Source organism: Mytilus edulis, chromosome 9 (genome assembly GCF_963676685.1).
Source record: "Mytilus edulis chromosome 9, xbMytEdul2.2, whole genome shotgun sequence".
Classification (NCBI taxonomy): Eukaryota; Metazoa; Mollusca; class Bivalvia; order Mytilida; family Mytilidae; genus Mytilus; species Mytilus edulis.
In genome coordinates this window covers 84,881,769-84,903,557 of record NC_092352.1, presented here as the reverse complement: position 1 = coordinate 84,903,557, position 21,789 = coordinate 84,881,769, and the positions used below count along the sequence as shown (strand labels likewise).

The following is a 21,789-nucleotide window of genomic DNA, read 5'->3' as shown; positions in this document are numbered from 1 at the left end:
ATTTATCAAAATACAATAAAGCGATGAATGAATATATTGTTTTATTGCATATTTGTTGCATTTAAATCAGCAGCATCAAGAAGGAACATAAATCGCTTTGCCCAATTAATGTTCACCATTTAAAGTTTAATTTTGTACTTATTATCATATACACATGATCCCAGCTTTCTATAATCTCTTCCTATCAGAAAATAGGTGGATATGATCTATACATATTACATTATTATTTAAATTACGAGCAAGGAGTTTTTTTTTATGTTCAATACCGAATGGAAACGATGAAAATAAACTAATCATAGAGGAATACCAGGATTGAAAATTTATATTTAAGCCAGACGCAAGTTTCGTCTACAAATGACTTATCAGTGAATTAGTCTGATTCCTTTCACGGATTTGGCTATACTTTTTTGACCTTTGGATTATAGCTCTTCATCTTTTATATAAGCTTTGGATTTCAATTATTTTGGCCACGAGCATCACTGAAGAGACATGTATTGTCGAAATGCGCATCTGGTGCAAGACAATTAGTACCGTCAATTTTATTAAGTACGAAATTGAAGAGCATACAGGACCAATAATTCCTAAAAGTTTTGCCAAATACAACTACGGTAAAGTCCTTTGATAGTGTAAACTTCCCAATAACGCCATACATCATTGCACCGTTAGGCACACACCATTACACCATACACCCTGTACCATAACAACATACATTTTACACTTAAGGACCATACAATTACACATTATATCTACACCATCCGAAATAACCCATAATGCAATTTAATTTCAAAGAAATCGTGCGAATACAACATTATTCATCTATTTATTAAAAAAAAAAGGTAAATTAATGTACAAAATTAAAAATCAATTCTTTTCAATATTTTGCATAGTTCTACACTTTGATAACCCATAATGCAATTTAATTTAAAAGAAATCGTGCGACTACAAAATTATTTATTTATTTGAAAATATAATGTAAATTAATGTACAAAATTAAAAATCAGTTTTTTTCAATATTTTGCATAGTTCTACACTTTGATAACCCATAATGCAATTTAATTTAAAAGAAATAGTGCGACTACAAAATTATTTATTTATTTAAAAATTATAATGTAAATTAATGTACAAATATAAAATCAGTTCTTTTCAATATTTTGCACAATTCTACACTTTGATAACCACACTTTTTATACACGTTACACAATTACACCGTTCCACACACACCATTACACCATCCTCCTTACTCCATGCACCATATCACATAACCTTCTACAAATGCACCATATGCCACACGCCTTTACACCATACAGTTGGAGTTGTGTTTTTTGTTTTTTGGGGGGGGGGATTTTACAATGACTGTAATCTGTTCCTGAGGTATGAAAGCATACGTTTTTCATTAATTCAAAGCTTTGTAAATAAAGGCCATAGTAGTACACCGCTGTTCGAAATTCACAAATTGAATGAGTAAAAACCAAATCCGGGTTACAAACTTAAACTGAGTAAACAGCTAATTTATAGTTATAACCATATCAATGAATTCATTGTCGGATACAGTTGAAACAACAATTTTTACATTTAATACTTCCGGAACGTTTTTTTTTTTTTCAATTTTATTTACTTTCACTAATTAGTTTCGAAATCACATATTTAAAAGACAGGAATGTATAAGAACCAAAAACAGTTTACGAGCTATATGACCAAACAGCAGTTGTTATATTTGCTCATAATTTTGCCGTCTTCGAAAGAACATTATCGGGTTAACTTTGTCTACAAAAGAAAGAAATCGTTCTACGAATGGCGGTGTAAAGGCAGATAGTTCAAAGAAAGAAATAAAACATTTAAAACGATAGAATATCAAAATTGGAACAAACAAATGTCTAAGTGTCATCGTCGTTGTGTATCCATAATATTGGGCTGTATAATAAAGCTTATCAAAATGCTCAGCTGCAAGAAACGTGTCGTACAACCAGAGTCCAAAATTGACAAAGGACAGGAATAAAAATGTGCCTGATATTGATATTGCATTTTGACGGTCATCTATTGTCTTATAATCTTTCATCTGCAGGATTAAAACAGTTTGTACATAGGTAGTTATGAACTGTAAAACATTATTTACTGCAAAACTTTCTTTTCCAGTTACACTGACGGATGCAACAAAATTGATTCCAAAAAATATTTCTGATCCAAAAGCACTGAACAGAATCAAGTAATGACTTAATTTTAGAGGTGTTTTTGTTGATTTTGAGTAATAAGTACCTTTCACTGCAAGAAGATGAAAACATTTAATTAAAACTAAATACATTATTAACTTTACGATTGCAAATGCGCATGCCTGAAAAAGGTAGAAAATGTTACTGATATTTCTATTTTTAAAAAGTAATATTTTGAGTAAAAAATATGGAAAAATAAAAGCTATAGATAATAAAATTATACACAATATTTTATGCTTAATGTTATAAGTGGGTGCTGTTATTTCATTGTCTGCTTCATTATCCTGGCTTCGGGTAAATATTTCTTTGATTACAAGTATGCAAAGAAGAGAGTTTTCAATCACTGTAGGTTCTAAGTACAATTTTGTAGATTCGTACACTAATGCTGCAGTTGTTTGGTTTGAACAATCGAGTTTGTCACTATGGTGTAAAACTTCTTCAAAATGGTTTTTAACAGAATTATAGAAAGCAATAGCTACATTTGATGCTATAACTGTTGTAGCAGCATAATGAGTAAGACAAGATCGGTACAAATTTTTCCCTGAAGACATACACAAAAAAATCATTTGAAATATAAGAAATACGATAAAGAAACATTCGTAAATTATATGTATCGTTAAACTGTTTTTATTTTCTGGTCGAACTTTACATGTTAGATGAATGCTTACTTTCATTGCTAGATATGCAATGTTACATGGTGTAAAAATTACAATAAACGACATTTTCAAAAAAAGATGTTTCCGTTTGGAATATGAACGTGTCCAAAAATAATGAAAACATAATATATATACTATAAGAAATAAATATATACAGATTGAAATAACAATAAAAACTATTATTATTATTTGAACTATGTCATACTTTAACTGAAGACCTTCTACTCTTCCAGGACTAAACCTAATATACATTAAAACTACAAGAATTCCAACGGCTGTTTTTAGAGTTACTATTGAAGAAATGTGTCCATCTCGACTATATCGTCTACCGATGACATCTGGAAGTAAATTCCCTGCAGTGGTAGGAAACACTATCCAGGGAAATATAATTGACCAGAAGCAGCACCTCCTGAAATTGTGTATACTATGTATTTAAACTACTGTTACTATAACTGAATAATATGTCAGAAAATATTATGTAGATTGTGTATATACCATGATAACAAAATTTGTGAAATTGGGAGGCGCTATAATTATGTAGAAAGGTACGAGCATGAGAACAGATATCAGTCGTAGCGTCACGTTTTCCGGATATTAAGATACATTTAACTTGCAGTTTCATTAATCTACGACGTGAATATAATTGATTTCTTATTCAAGTAAGTTGGACAATACAAGACTAGACTATACTAGTCAATTTCAGGTCAGTTTTGCACTATTAGGCTGAATGTCTTGTTTTACAGTGTTCGTGGTGGTCCGTTTTTTTTACAATGTTCGTGGTGGTCCGTATGTCGCTCCCATCGTGTTGCTCATGGTAGTGAAATATTCAGAGTTTCGTCTCATTCGTTAAACGAATTGAAAGATTGACGGAGATTAGCTACATAAATTGCTTTATTTCCGTGGTCTAATGACATACATTTGACATATATGCATTGGCCTTTTAAAAAAAATATTAATTTCCAATTCGTCAAAAACACACACACACATGTATATAAAGCTATGTGTGGAGTGAAAACAAAAATTAGTGTCCTTTAAATGTATTTAACAAAACTGAAAATGTTATCTTTCTAGTTTCAAATTACTTAAATGTACAATAGAAATGTTTTTATCACATATATGTCATACCTATTTCTAAATGAGCTTCTTTGTCTACTAAGACCACTGTTGTTGATTTTTTCTGTGTCATTTATCTCAGAAAGCTCATATATGGAGATATCGACCAAATCATATTCGTTTCCAGTGTCCATTGCAGGACATTCTTCTGGAAGAATAATATTGTAATGTATACCGTGATAAGGATTATTTGTTTTGTAGACTGTATCTACATGTATATTTATAGTGTGTATGCTTCTTTCATACAATACCATATATAAAGCATGTTATTTACTAGTGATTGGTTAACGGCTTGTTTGTGTTTAACGCCACTTTCAGCACTTTTGGTTGTATCGGTAACGTTTTCTTAGTAGAGCAAGCCGGAAAAACAAATGACTAAAAAGGCAAATGCAAAAATAAAGTATACAAACACAGCAGACACATTAAGTTTTGATCAAAAATGAAGAAACAAAATAACCGGACTCCGGGGAAAATTGCAAAATAAAAAGCTCAGACGCATCAAACGAATGGATTGCTCATAATTATTCATGCACAAAACTAAATGATATCTAACATTGTATTAATGACTAGATTGGTCAAAGCTTAATTTTTAATAGTATTAGGTTCTTTATTTCTGTACTTATTTTGGCAAGACCTGACACGATATTTTCAGGCTATTTAAAGGACTTTTTTTATATTTATACATAAATGTAAATAAATATACAACTGACGGATCGAACGTTCAAAAGTCAGCATATTAAGAAAATGAAATATATCAATTCTAATTGCTGATTTAATATAGAAGGCTTCGCTGTGACTTTAAATGAAGAACAACGAAGCAAGTGATGTTCCTTTGCGTTTTGTGTCTTTGTTGTACATGAACTGATATTGAGTCAGACATGATACCCCATTGTCATTTATTTTTTCATAGTTTCCGAATGGGTTAGAATGAAAAAATAATCCATAATACATCCATTAAAAAAGGTTTCAACTTTCAATGTTATTGGAAGTTTCTCAAATCATTAAAGACTTTGTATTAACTCACCTGTATCCATTTATGTTCAGGTTGGGTCGACAAAGAGGTTCAATGAAATTTTATTGCCAGAAGTATTATAAATTGGAATATCCTGGTATCTATTCCATGTTAAATTTTAGTAAAATAACTATTTTTGTAATTTCAATTAACTTTCAGCTAAATCATGTAAATAACTATTCAATCAGGAAGTATTCATAGGTCATATCACGTGACCAGTCACTTACAATGGTACAAAATATCAAACTATATTTAAAACTTCCTTCCTCCCTTTCGAGATATGAAAGATTTTAAACAAAAACAACAATTCTAAAAAGATGAAAGAAAAATATTTGAAACGCGATAAAAATTCTACCACTTCATCGAGGTTTATATGACAATTTCTATTTAAATTGCATATTAAGGAATACGTTTATATGATTGGTCCCGAAGGTTTCTTGTGGTGGCTCGTAGCGTTATCTAATTTTTAATACCTTTGAAGACGACGTTAACGGAATTTCTTGTTATTACCAATATAAACAAGACGATGGGCATATAAACACAAACTGACTCGACGTATAGAATAATTTTTTTTCACTTTGCGTTCATCCATTCTTTGAATAAAATTTACAAAATATTCATTTGAATGTTAATCAAATAGTTTTGTAGTTTATTTTTTATAAGATATCAAATTATATGTAAAACAAACATATGAACCAAGCCAACTCAATGACAAAAAATATAAAGTCTCAACTCTTAATGTGTGCTTGCATCATCAAATCTATTCGTTTTACGATAAGACATCAATTTTGTTTTTTTTATCGTTTAAAAAAACTGAATTTGAAAATCTGTTTTACATATTATGGTTACTCGATTGTTTTCAAATAAGGAACAACTAGCTTGGCAGTATTTCTGTATAATAGTGTCCAATTGGATAACATCATCGGAACAGGTATACAACCAAAATATAAATGAGGTAAAAGATAGCATCCACGGACTTCCTACTTTGTATTGCAAAAGACTTTGAAATACCATTAATCTAAAAGAAGAAACAATACTTACATCAGGTAATTTAATTTGTTTTTATCCACTGTTAATGTGCAACTAAATAACAAATTATATCAGCTCCTTTTGGTTCCAAACTTCCCGAGTTATCATGATACCGAAAAGTTCTGTTCCTAACAATTTGTATTTTATTCTGGGTTTTTTTCTGTATGAACTAAAATTCAAATGTAATACAGTGCTAAGACATCCTTTGTTTAAGATAATAAACGAAAACTATGATATATTGACCTCAAGAAAGGATATGTAGGGGCATGATTCTATTACGGTCGTATCAAGGCATTTCAGACTATACATGGCTGAAAGTTTGAGATTCAAACCGCTTTTGAAATAATTAATGATATATTATATAAAGGATTTTGGACATTATTAACAGGGTAAAACCCTAAATTGAACCGAAAATATATAGGGTGTTGGGATGAACAAATAAATTAAATCTTGAAGGTGTCATATGAAATGTCATCTTCCTATGTATGCAACACTCTATATTAAGGAACTGGACTGATGTGCCAACTCTAAACACTTGTGTCAAGGATAAAGTTTTGTTCCCAGCACATGATTTGAAACATTCAAGTACTCATTATGAATGTTAGTGTGCTTATTGATTGAGCTTAATGTTCTTGGATCTTTTTCCTTTTAACCATTTTCTCTATCTTTTATGGCTTTCGATGTATTAATCAAAATTTTTTTAATATACTTAATATTAACATTTCAAGGGAAATAACCGTAAATTAACTTTTCGATTTTCTCAAAATGACCTAGTTGATAGACCTCATCCTGCTGATCATTTTAATTTTATCAATGTTGGCTAAATTGTTTTACTTTTATTTTTTTACAAGCTGTATGTTAATCTTTAATTGACAGCACGACCTTTATACGCGCACTTCTGAAAAATCTTGTTTACTACTTATCTTATGTTTTGTTTAAACTATTTTATTTAAGTTATAATCAACTCTAACATTCAGCAAGCAACAATCACCCAATCAATAGGAAATGGTCTGTAAGTAAGAATTGTTGTTATGGACCTTTCAATGCCAGCGAGCCTACACAGTTAGCTTTATTAAATTATTAAAAATTTATATTTTTCCTTGTCCAATAAAACATCTTGATAGCTGATAACTATGGACTGTGATAACAAATTCAAAACTATAAAGTAGCAGAATATTTGATATTTCTACCGAACTGCACTGGGCCCTTCCTGACATCTTAGATGTCATATCATTTCAAAATGAATTGGAAAACAATAGAAATATATCCTAAAGTTTAAATACAAAGTGGAGCAAACACGTTTATACCTCTTGAAATAAATCCAACGTTACATGTTTTAAAAGCTCTATTTTAATTTATGAGCGTTTTACAACGGAGCAATACATAAATAACCTGTTTTATGAATCAACTTATTCCCAAACAGGTTAAAGTACATATTACCAAGTCTTCATATAACATTTGATTTGGACATGATTGTAATAGAATTTACTCAGTTTATTGTCATTGATAGAAATTATTATTATTTTATGGAGTTCATTAATGTGTAAATCGTCCTTCACTAATGTTTACCCGATTTTATTTTTTTTTATTTTTTCTCTTAATCGATTGATGAATTTCGAACAGCGGTATACTACTGGGGCTTTTACTTTCCACTCATACTTCCGAATGAATTGTATCGGACTGTTTTCCCTTTGTTCATGATGTTGTGGAGTGAGAAGATCGAGTTATCGACATGGCTTCAATTTAACCTTTATCAAATTATATAACCATGAAAAAATCATGTTATTACTTGAGAACGAATAACACTTTGTGGTTATATTGGCCAACGTAACTGATTGATTTGTTCTCACGTATTATAAACGTGGCTGATATCTCATTCCTATTTAGGACAAATCAGGAGAACAAACTGCTAAACAATGCAAAATATATGTAAGCAACGTGGTTTCAACAGGACAAATTGCCAGAAAGAAGTAGTAATTCTTCCTGACTATATCCACCTACAGAAACCTCTGTTTGGCTGTGATGTTCATCCAATTGCACTGTGAAACGGATGCACAGTGTTAGCATAGTTTTATTTGACATATGGAAGAACGAGTTCCATGAGTCCAAATTTATCTGCGCTATTCATCCAGCAGGTCGATTTAAATGAACCCTAAGGCAAAGGTGGAAATAATTATACGCATTTACTGTATGAGATTTATCTCAGGTCTGCCCTTTATGTCTCACATGCTGTTGCAAGTTTTTCTCTCTGATAAGTTAAGTTGAACTGATTTTTATTTTGTTCTTAATCTGTTCTGTTAACATTTAAGAGGGAAGGTATGACACCGTCATATTCTGTATGTGCCTGTTCCAAGTCAGGAGCCTTAAATTCAGTCGTTGTCGTTTTTTTTTATGTTTTTCAAAATTCTTTTTCGTTTATAGCTTTGCATATTCATAAAGGCAACAATTGGAAATCAGGCCGGAGTTGTCTCGTTTAAATGGTTAACATTGGTCATTTCGTGGCCTTTAAGGAGGCTCGAGGGTATAAAAAATTTAGAAAAAAATTAAACATTTGTTTTTCATTACAAATTTTATTTATTACCTTTCGTAGTTGTTACTTTATCATATGGTACAAAAAACATTCAAAACAATTAATTCGTGTTGGCCCCAGATGACTTTTAAAATGTAAACATCATTGAAAAAGTTCCAAATTATCTCCCTGTGGTGGAAAAATGCCATTTTTTGGCTTTAAAATTGAAATATCTCTTTTAACTCATCGGTGACCTATATTTTTTCGATATATGCTGTACTGAAACTAAATTATTGTAAAATTTGAGCGATTTCTGTAATAAATTTTATTTTTTTATTTCGATATTACCTTTATTTCTCCTATTAGTTCAACAGAAAAAAAAACACTTTTACAAAGATGTATGCTTCTTTCGAAGGCAGATTGTGAGCGCAAATGAACGGTGACCCCATTTTTTTATTTTATTTTTCTATTCACTATAAGATAAAGTTCATTTATAGAAAAATATAGAGAAATCCTATATAAATGATTTAGACCCGCTAACCCCCTTAAATATCTTACTAATTGGTTTTTAGTTTGTTCATTGTTGAAGGCTGCATGACAACATATAGTTGTTAAGATATTTGTCTTTGTCATTTGGTCTCTTGGAGAGTTGTCTCTATGGCAATCATACCACATCTTCCTTCCTTTATAATCCATCACAAGTCCCTATCAACAATACACTCCGCACAAATAATGATTATTCCGTGCAATCAGGAAATTATAATCTGAACCGATCTCAAACACTGAAATGGTTAGTAACACAGAAATAAAAGCAACAAAAACAACAACGTTGGATAAAACATATTGATGTGAGTCATGTTTTAATATGTTTCCATACAGCATAAAGAGGTATGGATAACGACATCGTACCAGATGTATGATTCAAAAATTTGTATCAACATAATTCAATACAACTGAAAATAAAAACTAAACATTATGCAAATTTAGAAGACAAAAAATGTAATGAAAAGACGTTATATTCTAACTTGATAGAGTAGGATTAAATTTATAAACAAACACAACTTAGTAATACATCACTATTTACACAATGAACTTCAATCAATCGACTACATAAACAAAATCATGGTAACAAATTTAAAATCCTCTATACTTTGTTTATCAATAGAGGATGCTTTGGTAGAACATTATTTTCATTGAAAAATCTTTTAGTCTTGTACTTATGTAATAGCAATTTACATTTCTTTGACATAAATAATAATTATTTCCTCTATTTTAACGAAAATAAAAAAACAAGTCATGCATTATATACACATTGTACTTTAATAACTATACAAAGTATAAAGGTCTATATTTCGATACTTATACATACTTTAAACTGTATATATTATTATGATTGAATAAAATATTCTTCTATAGCTGACTATGCGGTATGGGCGTTGTTCCTTGTTGACGGCCGTACGGTGACCTATAGTTGTTAATTACTGTGTCATTTGGTCTCTTGTAGAGAGTTGTCTCATAGGCTATCATATCACATCTTCTTTTTTATATAAGCTTTTTAAAAGTTTTTAATGTGTAGACGGTTTAATTTTAGATATAAATAAAGAGTGCACAGTGTTCCGTTTTATACTTGGGAACAAAAAGAATATTACCAGAACTTTGTCTGCTTATTCTAAAACTTACCTGATTCACATCTTTTAAAACATTGAGATAGTCCGGTGATAATTGGAAGAGGGAAGAAAGATACCAAAGGGACAGTCAAACTCATAAATCTAAAACAAACTGACAATGCCATGGCTAAAAATGAAAAGGACAAACAAACAACAGCACACACGACACAACATAGAAAACTAAAGAATAAACAACACCTACCCCACCAAAAAACTAAGGGTGATCTCAGGTGCTCCGGAAGGGTAAGCAGATCCTGCTCCACATGTGGCACCCGTCGTGTTACTTATGTGATAAGAAATCCGGTAAATAGTCTTATTCGGTAGGTCAAATTCATGAAAGGGAGGGAGATTGTAGTTACGACGTAAGGAACATATCTGATATCATTTGCGAAACGGTTATTCTATAACGGTCAACCAACTCATGATGGCGTCCGTTAAATTAACGAAAGGATGATTTCAACTTCACCATTTGGAACTCTTGGTTTAATAGCTTCCTTGTGAGTAACAACCCTCTATCAAGAAAATCATGATAGGAAATGCAAGCACGGGAATATCGTATCAATTGGGTGATGTATACCCCGCATGCAGGTGCTGCTGGAATGTTGCTACTTTGAAATGGAAAGTTCACAATTGGGAAGCTGAAATCATCTCTTTTGTCGTAAAGTTTTGTTTTCAACCGACCCTGCTTGTCAATTTCTAGATGTAAGTCAAGATATGATGCCGATTTAACTGTATCTGTAGTATCCTTGGAACAGTACTTTAAAAGCTAAGATTACTTTTCTATAGAGAAAAAAATCTTAAATAATCATCCGTAGCAACTGTCTAAAAAGTATCGGACTTCTTTTAAACTGACTTTTTCTGTGCGTATTGTTTTGTGTTTGTTTGTTTTTTTATAAATTGGCTAGAGGTATATGGGAGGGTTGAGATCTCAAAAAACATGTCACACCACATCTTCCTAAATCTATGTTTAACCCCACCGCATTTGTTCGCCTGTCCTTAGTCAGGAGCCTCTGGCCTTTGTCAGTCTTGTATGATTTTTGATTTAAGTTTCTTGTGTATATTTCGGAGTTCAGTATGCCGTCCACTATAACTGAACCAGTATATATTTTTGTTAAGGGGCCAGCTGAAGCACACCGGGTTCGAAATGTTCTCGCTGCGTTGAAGACCCATTTTATTGACAGTGTCATAACATTATGCCAAATGAAAACAAATCGTGCTGTCGTTTTTTAACCTTATAAAATAGTTATAACATAAACTATAAAAAGACAATTTCTTTATGTTCTGAAATATTCTGAACTAAACACATTTATTTCTAAAAAAAACAGTTGTTGGCATGACACGGGTTATGTTCTTCTCATATATTTTATGATAGTATGATACTAAACCCCTAACGGGAGGGATTGTACCTGATATTCATATGATGAAGACATAATCTTTCAATCAGTTTAATTGAGGTCTGGAGCTGGCATGTCAGTTAACTGCTAGTAGTCTGTTGTTATTTATGTATTATTGTCATTTTATTTATTTTCTTTTGTTACATCTTTTGACATCAGACTCGGACTTCTCTTGAACTGAATTTTAATGTGCGTATTGTTATTCTTTTACTTTTCTACATTGTCTAGAGGTATAGGGGGAGGGTTGAGATCTCATAAACATGTTTAACCCCGCCGCAATTTTGCGCCTGTCCCAAGTCAGGAGCCTCTGGCCTTTGTTAGTCTTGTATGGTTTTAAATTTTAGTTTCTTGTGTATAATTCGGAGTTTAGTATGACGTCCATTATCACTGTACTATTATGCATATTTTAGGGGCCAGCTGAAGGACACCTACGGGTGCGGGAATTCTCGCTACATTGAAGACCCATTGGTTGCCTTCGGCTGTTGTTTGCTCTATGGTCGGGTGGTTGTCGCTTTGACATATTCACCATTTCCTTTCTCAATTTTAAAATATAAAATAATGATATAGTATTATTATCACGCTATTGGAATGCTGAACACAGTTCTGATTGTAAAATCAAATACGTTAAGCACTTAAATACAGTACTAAAAGAGGGACGAAAGATAGCAGAGGGACAGTTAAACTCATAAATCGAAAATAAACTGACAACGCCATGGCTAAAATGAAAAAAAGACAAGCAGACAAATATAGTACACATGACACAACATAGAAAAATCAAGAATAGACAACACGAACCCCACCAAATACTAGGGGTGATACTAAACTATTCTAATGCAAATGTTGGATTTATTTAGCAAAATAAAACTAAACAAAAGAGTGCTGATATTCATATATTCAAAAACAATGTTTGTACTTGCACATATGTATATTTTTCGTTGTCACAGATTAATTCAGTGTTATAGAATTTCATTTTTATAACCAAAAATAAAACAAAAACAAAACATAATAAAATAAAACAAAACAAAACAAAACAAACGAAAAAAACACATTACTGGTTTATCCAAACACCATGTTATAAAGACATCCTGTTATACTCCCTGGCGTTACTTCATAATCAATCCAAAATTTTTAAAAAAGACTGAACAATTGTGAATGAGATCAAGATAATTTTGTTTTTATTATTTTTTCCTAAATATCGGCCATTTAGAAAGTCACATTTTTATATTTCCTCATATCTTTGTCGTGTTTGACAACAACACACTTTTATTTTTATTTTGTCAACAGCACCAAGAAGCCGATCTACAAACGGAGGTGTGAAAGCTGATAATTCAAAAAATGAAAGGAAACATTTAAAACGATAAAAAATTACCATTGGCACAAATAAATGTCTTATAGTTAATGTCGTTGTTTGTCCATAATAAAGTGTTGTATAGTGAAGATTATCAAAATAAACGGCTTCAAGGAAAGTATCGTACAACCAGAGACCAAAATTAACCAAGGCTAGGAAAAGGAAGGTACATGATACAGACTCATTATCTATCTTTTTGTAATCTTTCATTTGAATGATTAATACAGTTTGAACAAATGTAGTTATAAATTGTAATACATTATTCACAGTGTACAAGATTGTTTCTTTTCCTTCCTTATCAACTGATGCAGCAAAATTTAGTCCAAAAAATACTTCTGATCCTAAGGCGCTAAACAGAATTAGATAATGATTTAATTTTAGAGGTGTTTCAGATGTAGTGTAATAATTTCTACAATTGATAAGAAGAAAATGAAAACATTTAATCAAAACTATATACATTATAAATTTAAGAACTGCAAATGCGCATGCCTGAACAAAGTAAATGTTGTTGTTGCTATCCTCGTTATGAAGAAGTAAAATTCTGAGTAAAAAATAAGGAAAGATAAAAACAGCCGCTAATACAGTGACACACATTAGTTTGCCCTTTATAACATACTTGAGTGTTGCTAAATGGTCTCTTTCATTGTCATGTGAACGGGAAAATATATCTTTTATAACAAGTATGCATAAAAGGGCATTTTCAATGACAGTAGGCTCTAGGTATAATTTTGAAGAATCATAAATTGAGAAGGCTATTGTCGAATTAAAACATTCAATTTTTGCATCATGATGTAAAATTTCTTCAAAATGGGTTTTTAGAGAACTATAGAACACAATTGCAACATTTGATGCTATAACTATCGTAACAGCATAATGAGTGAGACAGGATTTATACAGATTTTTTCCAGAAGACATACACATAAATAACATTTGACATATCAAAAAAACGATGAAAAGACATTCATAAATTATATGTATTGATAAACTTTGTCTGTTTTCTGGATTTACTGTACACTTGACATGAACACTTACTTTTATAGCAAGGAATGCAATGTTACATGGCGTAAACATTACAATAAACAACATTTTTAGACACGTGTGTTTTCTCTTTGATTTTGAATATGTCCAAGTATCTGGATAATACAATATACCGAAAATAAATACTAAATAGATAAAGAGTGAAATTACTAGAAATATAATTATTAGTATTTGTACTATATCATATTTTATCTGAAGTCCTTGAAGACTTGTAGACCCGAACCTGATATACATCAAAACAATCAGAATTCCCACGGCTGTTTTTAATGCAACTAAAGATGATATTTTCCCGTCTCGACTGTGCTGACTTTCATTTTCACCAGGAAGTAAATCACCAGCAGTTGTTGGAAGCACAATCGTAGAAAATATGATGGACCAAAGGCAGTTCCGTCTGAAATAATGTAGCGATTGGTTTTATATAATAGTCTAGAAACTGTTGAACTGATGCATAACAAAATTATCTGTTATCTAATAAAAAGTTAATAACGTATAATCGACAAAAATAATTTAATTTGACGACATTTGAACGTATATTTTGGTTGTTTGTTAACTTTCGGGTTTTTGTTTATCGATTACAATGATAAAAAAACAATGTGTTAAATGTAAGTCTAACACGTGTATAATATGCTATATGGTAGAGGTATCCTGTACGAAAAAATCCAGGCGTCTTTTACACGGATTCCAGGCGGATATTTTAGAGGGAATCCGTTTAAAGTCCACTTTTACACGAAGAATCTTTCTTACATGGATTCCAGGCGGGTTACGGGCGGAATAGAGCCGAAATATGCAAATTTATCCGCCTGTCTTAGGAGGAAAAATTTCCGTCTAATTAAAAGGAAAAATGTTTTTCTCAAAAATATATCCGCCTAAAGAGACGGAAAATATATCCGCCTAAAGAGACGGAAAATATATCCGCCTAATGAAACGGAAAATATATCCGCCTTCGAAAAAAAATCCGCCTTTGAATATGAAAAAAAATCCGCCTTAAGAATATGAAAAAATTCTGTCTTCAATGAAAGATTTTTTTCATTCCAAAGATTCAGGTTTTTACCACTGCCATACCTTCTTGCGAAGAAAAACTAGGCCTTCATACAATAAAATGCAAAAAATGTTATCAAACTTGATCGAATTTATTTAAGCAACTACAAATTACTATACATGTATGTATAATTTTGACATTTTTAGTTCTTCACAATTTCTTCATTTTCAGTTATTAGTCATATTTTTAAGGGTTTTTCAGTGTTCTTTGAATATAAATTATTATCACAAGTTCCTGAATTTATTTCGTGCATAACTGATTTGCTCTGTAACAGCATCATTGATATGACCATCTTGCATGGATCTGTTGTGTTTTGTGCACCAAGCAGTAACATAACCTGAAAAAAAAGAGGACATAAATTAAAATTACCATGCATTATTGGTTTAACTAAAAGGAATTTGACAAATTTCTCTATGTTATACAGGTAAATTGTGAGCTGCCTAAGTAGGTGGGGTCTTCCATCATTTTGACATATTGACCTGAATTTACTATTTTTACCATATATCATTCAATATACATATTACAACAGAAACATCTAAAACTTGAAATTATAAGATTAAACTATGAAAAATAAGATGTTAAGCATGTTTTAAAGAGTAATTATATTTTAAGAAAAAAATCCTTGTAAAATCAAGGGCAGATAATTATAATGAATTTACTATGACCTGTTTTGGAGATTTTCTCAATAAAATAAGACCTCTGGGCTGTAACCCCTGTTTTCAATTTGCTAATTTTAAAGATATATATCATGTTTATATCAAAAAAATATTACAGATGGTTTTACAACTTTTGATTTTTTTCAAATTTGTTAAAAGTCCAATATGTGCAAAAGTTACTTAAAAAGCATTCATAAGGATTTCTTTCATATAAAACTACTTACTTCAAGTCTGATTGAATGTGTCCATTCTTCAGTCCTATCAGAAAATAATTTTCTTTTGTTTCACCAGTTCTGAAATATAAAAAAAAATTGTCTTATTACAATTAAACAAAATAATTATTACATATACTGTGCATGAAGTGTATAGGTTATTCTTTACTTTGATTAGTACATGTAGTATTGGTCTTTTATTTTACTTTAACATCATAGGCCTGCATTTACATGTACAAAATGTTTGTCTTGCCATTTTAAAAATCTTAAATTTGATCCATAATCATGATAATTGAGTACATATGTACTAAATTTTAAAAGATAACACTTTATGATTTTTCGGAATAGATGTCTATTATATATATTTAATTATTACAGTCATACAACAGATCTCCAATTTTGCTATAAAATAATATCATATAAAAGAGATTGTCTTAAAGATATAAGTCTTGTGTCATACACAAATACCACAGTAATTATGAACATGATGTAATTATGCAAAAATTGAATGGTCTTATATAGTTATTTTCTTGATCCTACATGGTACTTATATATATATATGTCACAAGTTATTTGAAGGAAATAGCAGTTTCATAATATTCAAAAAGGTTGAAATACTTATATTCATAATTTCAACTTACCAGAAGATTCAATCCAAAATATATGAAAACATCAATCTTCACAAATCCAATAGTCATGTCATCAGAAGAATATATACATCTGCACTTTTTAATGTTAATAGAATACTTTGGCTCTTTTTAGTCCACAACTCTACATCCATGGTAAAATTCATATTTTGGTCAAGATAAATATTTAAGACATCTTTTCTTGTAATGTCTGCAAGTTCAAATTTTGAATCTGACCTGAGTGTTGGGGTTATTTTGGGAGTTGTTTGATTCCTTGAAATGTTTCCCTAATCATTATACTATTTATTACCTAAATCTTAAATATTTGATTTATAATAATAAATAAATAATATTCACCAATTTTTATCTATTATTTTTATATTTTGGACTGTAGCAATTTAAGAGAAATGTACAAAGCAATGTGGTCTCCTTCATAAGGCCCCAACTCTTGAGTGTGTACATATCATTTCCTGTCCATTTCACAGAGGCAAATGGAAAACAGATGGGGGACCTACATAACATTTCTATCACTAACTGATAAGAAAGAGACTGCATGGAAATACTATTTGTGTATTATCATGATTATTACTTAATTAAATAGAGATACACTTAATAATTAATTGTACTTGAAAATAAATTAATTTAACCTGCAATTCCTATGTTGGAAAATTCAAAAACAAGTTATTGTTATCACTGTTAGTGAAATAAGTATATATATTCTAGTCACTTTTTATATGTTTAAATGTATATAAATAGCAACACATAATATAAAGTTATAAATTACCTAACAATGCTATCACAATTTGAATTTAATTGAATTTAATATGCCATCTTTAAGACTCTTTAAATATAAAAATATTAAATATGTTGGATTTCAGGGGAGTACAAATACTGGCTTTATGGCCCAAATAATCACCATGCATGCACTCTCTCATCAGTAATGATACATTTTCATTTGAAAAAAAAATTAAAAGAACAATTCTGCCTCAAAAGTTAGAAAAAATTTCTAAGTACAATTCCCGCCTGATAAATTTGAACAAAATCTTTTAAGTCCAATTTCCTCCTAACAAACTTGAACAAATATACTAAGTCCAGCATTCCGTCTATGATATTTCTTTTACTAAAGAAATCCTGTTAACTCAACAGGAAAGTAGTAAATATTTCGCCTAAGGTCTTTGATACTTCAGGCGGATTTTTTTCAATATTCCATGTCCGCCTTAATTCCGTCTATAAGTCTTAATTTTTAGGTGGATTCCGCCTGGGTTCCTGCTATTTTTAAGCGGAATCCTCCTAATATTCTCATACGGGATGTTTATATCAGTTGTGTTTTGTTATTTTTTTCTCGCTTTACCGCTTGTTTTTTAAGCTGTGTCATTACAGTTGTTTATTATTGTTTTCTTTCAGAATCGGGTTAATACTACCTTCTCTCCATTTATATGTATTTTTTTCTTCCATTACAAATTTCATTTGGTACATACGCAGTGTTATTCCTAGATTTAAAACGAATAGGTTTCATATACAGGAAAAGGTGTCACGTGATTAGAGTACGGGAATACAATACCTCAAAAGCACCACATTATGGATATAAAAAAAAATCTTGTAACGGAAAATGTATGTCCCCATGTTTAAAGATGAAACTTAACAAATCAACTATATAAAACAAATAGGCAGAATATACTCGCGAAATTAAGAACGTTACTCAGTTTTTAGTCTTTGACGTCAATGGTAAGTACCTTGTTAGGTTGTACAGACGGAATATCTCGTTATGGTATGGGTAGCATGGGGCACTGGATCAAATGTTTATAAGGTAAACAAAATTATTTGCTCCCTTTAATACACTCCCATGCAGCATACTTGTGTACCTGTTTGTAATTGTCTCGTTTATTCCTTGACCCTCCGAGTTGACAGTAAGTGAACCAGCAGTTTCGTCGACTGAGAGAACAGCCACCTCATGTTCATCTAGATGTTCCATAACTGGTACTTCTATGTAGAAAGACTCATGATATACATATCAAATAAAAGTAAGTATAAAATTATCTTGTTATTATTAATTTTTCCGCAAAAGACTCATCAATGACGCTAGAATCAAAAGAGCTATATTTGCCACAAAAGTACGAAACAGTCCGGAACAATTATACAAATTTGAAAATCATCAAATCTATTTTCATATATTTCTAGTTTCAAATTGTATCCCAATAGAATTTGTTGCTCTCACTTGTCAGTGCACAAGGTCAATACACTTGAGCGTGGAATATAAGTCCCAGAGATACATGTATCATCACTTTAGTAGTCAGTTTCTGTATTGAAATGATTCATATCCCAAAATTATCTAGAATCAAATAAAATTGAGAATGGAAATGGGGACAAAGTTTGCAACTCTGTCAGAATAACTAGAGAATAGATGGATTTGAAATTAATGTTTTGAGATATATTCTGGTAAATGTATTATAGATTTTCAAATTTTTCGGTTCTCATACATCCTTGGCTTTTGGATATTCAGCTTTAAGCGTTCCTGGTGAAGGTCAAACAGAAAAGCGTTTCGGAAGCATAGAACTTATAAAGCATTGCTTTTCATTTTTTATGACTATTTGGGGCAATTCCCTGTGATGGATCTGACAAACCTGTTCAGTTTTGTCTCTGTTATTCTGTATTCATCTGATTTATAGATAGAATTTTTCAATGCCATCAACCGAGAGAACAACTTACCAAGGAGGTTACATACCTAGGGAAAAGTAAAACAACCAAAGTAACGAATGCAAAGGAAAATTCAAAATGGAAAGTTCCTTAACGAATGGAATAATCAAACGCTCAAATACATAAAACAATTGGAAAACAGCTGTCATATTCCTGAACTTGTACATGCATTTCCTTAGGTAGTAAATGGTGGATAAAACCTGAATTTTCTGTTTAATAAGAGATATATATATGCTGAGTATAGCAAACACTATTTATTAATTTACTTTTTCAATCAAATTGTATCGTGTAACAAAATCGACTTAATCTTTGTTTTCTTGTTCAAACATCCACTAGATATATTTAGTAAAGCTGTGTAAAATCAAAGAAAAATTAATGATACAATGTCACCAACCTACGTATTTTGTTTATATACATGTATACAGTTGACTCATTGACGTACACCCATGTCTTTTTTATGAATATTCATACATTAGACCGTTTGAATGGTTTTGCACTAGTAATTTGGGGGTCCTTTAAAGGTTTTTGTTCGTTGTGACCCAGGGCTCCGTGTTAAAGGCCGTACATTGACCTATAATGGTTTACTTTTATAAATTGTTATTTGGATGGAGAGCTGTCTCATTGACACTCACACCACATCTTCCTATATCTATTTAAAAAAAATGAAATTTAAACTCTGGGTAATTTGGACCTTGATTTATTGTGTAGTTTATTTTTTGTTATAATGTGCTATCTCATTGGTGTGTACGCCTAATATACTTTATTCTTTATGAACGATCCCATTTGATTTTTTTAAATATACATTTACTATTATAAATTTCTCTGTACACCTTTGTTAATCAAATTTATTTAGTAAATGAATTCTTGATATGTGTTATATTTTATGATACTCTTCTGTACTGCTGTAGGTTGCATTTCTGTAAATATTGACAATGCAATTTCCCATAGGAACTCCTTTTACGGCTAAAACTGTACCACTTTTACTATGAAGTTTTGAAAAAAATCTTGTCCTAGAATTGAAAGTTCGTATGCATTTCAATTTTTTTCAAAGGACAAAATATAGTCCTGTGCAGCATATTTTCATCGTTTACATGCCCTGAACTTCTCAAAGTTTAAACTAACACTTATTTTCTTAACTACTACTACCTCGAATGAAAGGCTACCACAGATTTCAATGTAAACAATATCCACATGTTTATTTACTGGTAACATTCCCAAGTTATGTCTCTGTGTTATGGAACACAGAGAGCATAACTGGGAACCAGTATGTAAACAAAATTAATTTTCTATGAATATTCAAGATCTCCCCAAAAGAGGCGTGGTTTGAGAAACAGCACATATTTACAAAGTGCAACCTGTACGGGTATTCGTACTTATATTATTATTTGACTCATTGTTTAAATGTATTATATATATTTCACTGATGTTATTGAATATTTGTAATATTTAATACTACTAGAACACGCCCGCGAAATCGCGGGCATTCAGATCGTAGTTTAAAGTATGTAAAGTGTTGTTGGAAGAATTTTATAAAATATTGAATGACTGGAGAATTTCAGCAAAAGTATCATAAGTCATAGGTTATTGGGGACAGGAAAATGTTTTTTTTTTTATCCCTGTGACGGGACAATATCCGGATGCCTTTTTTCTCGTTTTTCTCCCAAAAAAACTCAATCTAAATAGTCATATGAATGGATGACAAATGCGACTTTACACTGTACCTATAGGACACAGAGGCGTGTTGATTAATTTATTGTGGAAAGAAGAGAAGCGACACACAAAATGAGGTCTTCTCGTTTAATAATATAGATAGAAATAAGTTGTATAGCTAATGAATAAAAGATTGTCATTGGCAGTACATGTATTAATATAATGAGAAAAAAACACTTACCTTTTTTTATTGTAAATGTATCATTAGGAAATATAATTAACTATAGCTGCAGTATGAACCCATTATTTGATAAGTTATTCCAACATTTTTCAATAAAAATATAAATGTCAAAAGAAGATATTATTTGTTAATTTTTATTCTTTGACTGAACAATTATATAAGGAAGTTTAAATTTAGCTATGATTAGACATGCTGTACTTATATTACCTCCTTGACAAAAAACCCAAAATAGTAAAAATAATAAAAATGTAAGTCCGAATGACACTCCCACTTCCTGGTTATTTTCTGAAGCAAGACGCAAGTACAAAAACGTACACGTGTGAATGTACATCGTGCTTAAGAATAGCATAGATGGGTATTACATCTATGAGAATAGTAACCACTTAAAATTAATTGTATATGTAAGATTTAATGATTAAAAAGATAGCAAACAGGATAGTTCAATTAATTGTAAATACACGATTATTTACAACGAGATCTGGTGGCTCAAAGAAAACCCATGTCTTATGCTTAATGGAAAAGAAAGGGCAATATGGTGTTTCAAGACATTGCACAAGATCCGTACATGCACATGGGGGGGGGGGGGGGGGGGGGGGGGAATGAAAAGATAAACGAACCTTAAGCTGTTCTTCTCCTAATTCTTCACTATAGAGAAAAACTCTTACGGCGCTGCGATTTCAAGACTGTATTACTAACAC

The 21,789-nt window shown here is 31.0% G+C and overlaps 1 protein-coding gene and 2 long non-coding RNA genes across 4 annotated transcripts; all 3 read right to left on the bottom strand.

Moving 5' to 3' along the window:
* Nucleotides 1–1,353: 1,353 nt before the first annotated feature.
* LOC139489232 (uncharacterized) lies at nt 1,354–5,147 on the bottom strand. Its single transcript, XM_071275454.1, has 4 exons — nt 5,001–5,147; nt 3,989–4,124; nt 3,069–3,272; nt 1,354–2,259 (listed from the first exon to the last, which is right to left on the bottom strand). Exons 1-4 carry the CDS (start codon nt 5,008–5,010, stop codon nt 2,106–2,108), a joined length of 504 nt encoding a protein of 167 aa, XP_071131555.1. The 5' UTR covers nt 5,011–5,147; the 3' UTR covers nt 1,354–2,105.
* Nucleotides 5,148–12,463: 7,316 nt separating this feature from the next.
* Nucleotides 12,464–21,263, bottom strand: LOC139489228 (uncharacterized). 2 transcript variants are annotated; one of them, XR_011656168.1, is made up of 3 exons: nt 21,092–21,263; nt 18,369–18,489; nt 12,464–14,364 (listed from the first exon to the last, which is right to left on the bottom strand). It is a non-coding gene; the product is annotated as an uncharacterized lncRNA (long non-coding RNA). The 2 variants fall into 2 exon arrangements; XR_011656169.1 differs by lacking the exon at nt 21,092–21,263 and adding an exon at nt 19,128–19,242.
* LOC139489227 (uncharacterized) lies at nt 15,083–17,257 on the bottom strand. Its single transcript, XR_011656167.1, has 3 exons — nt 16,522–17,257; nt 15,893–15,961; nt 15,083–15,349 (listed from the first exon to the last, which is right to left on the bottom strand). It is a non-coding gene; the product is annotated as an uncharacterized lncRNA (long non-coding RNA).
* Nucleotides 21,264–21,789: the final 526 nt, after the last annotated feature.

Coding starts and splice junctions, on each gene's coding strand:
- LOC139489232 (XM_071275454.1), bottom strand. Junction 3,273..3,988: donor AGAAGCTCATTTAGAAATAG/GTATGACATATA, acceptor ACACAATTTCAG/GAGGTGCTGCTTCTGGTCAA. Junction 2,260..3,068: donor GTAGAAGGTCTTCAGTTAAA/GTATGACATAGT, acceptor ATCTTCTTGCAG/TGAAAGGTACTTATTACTCA.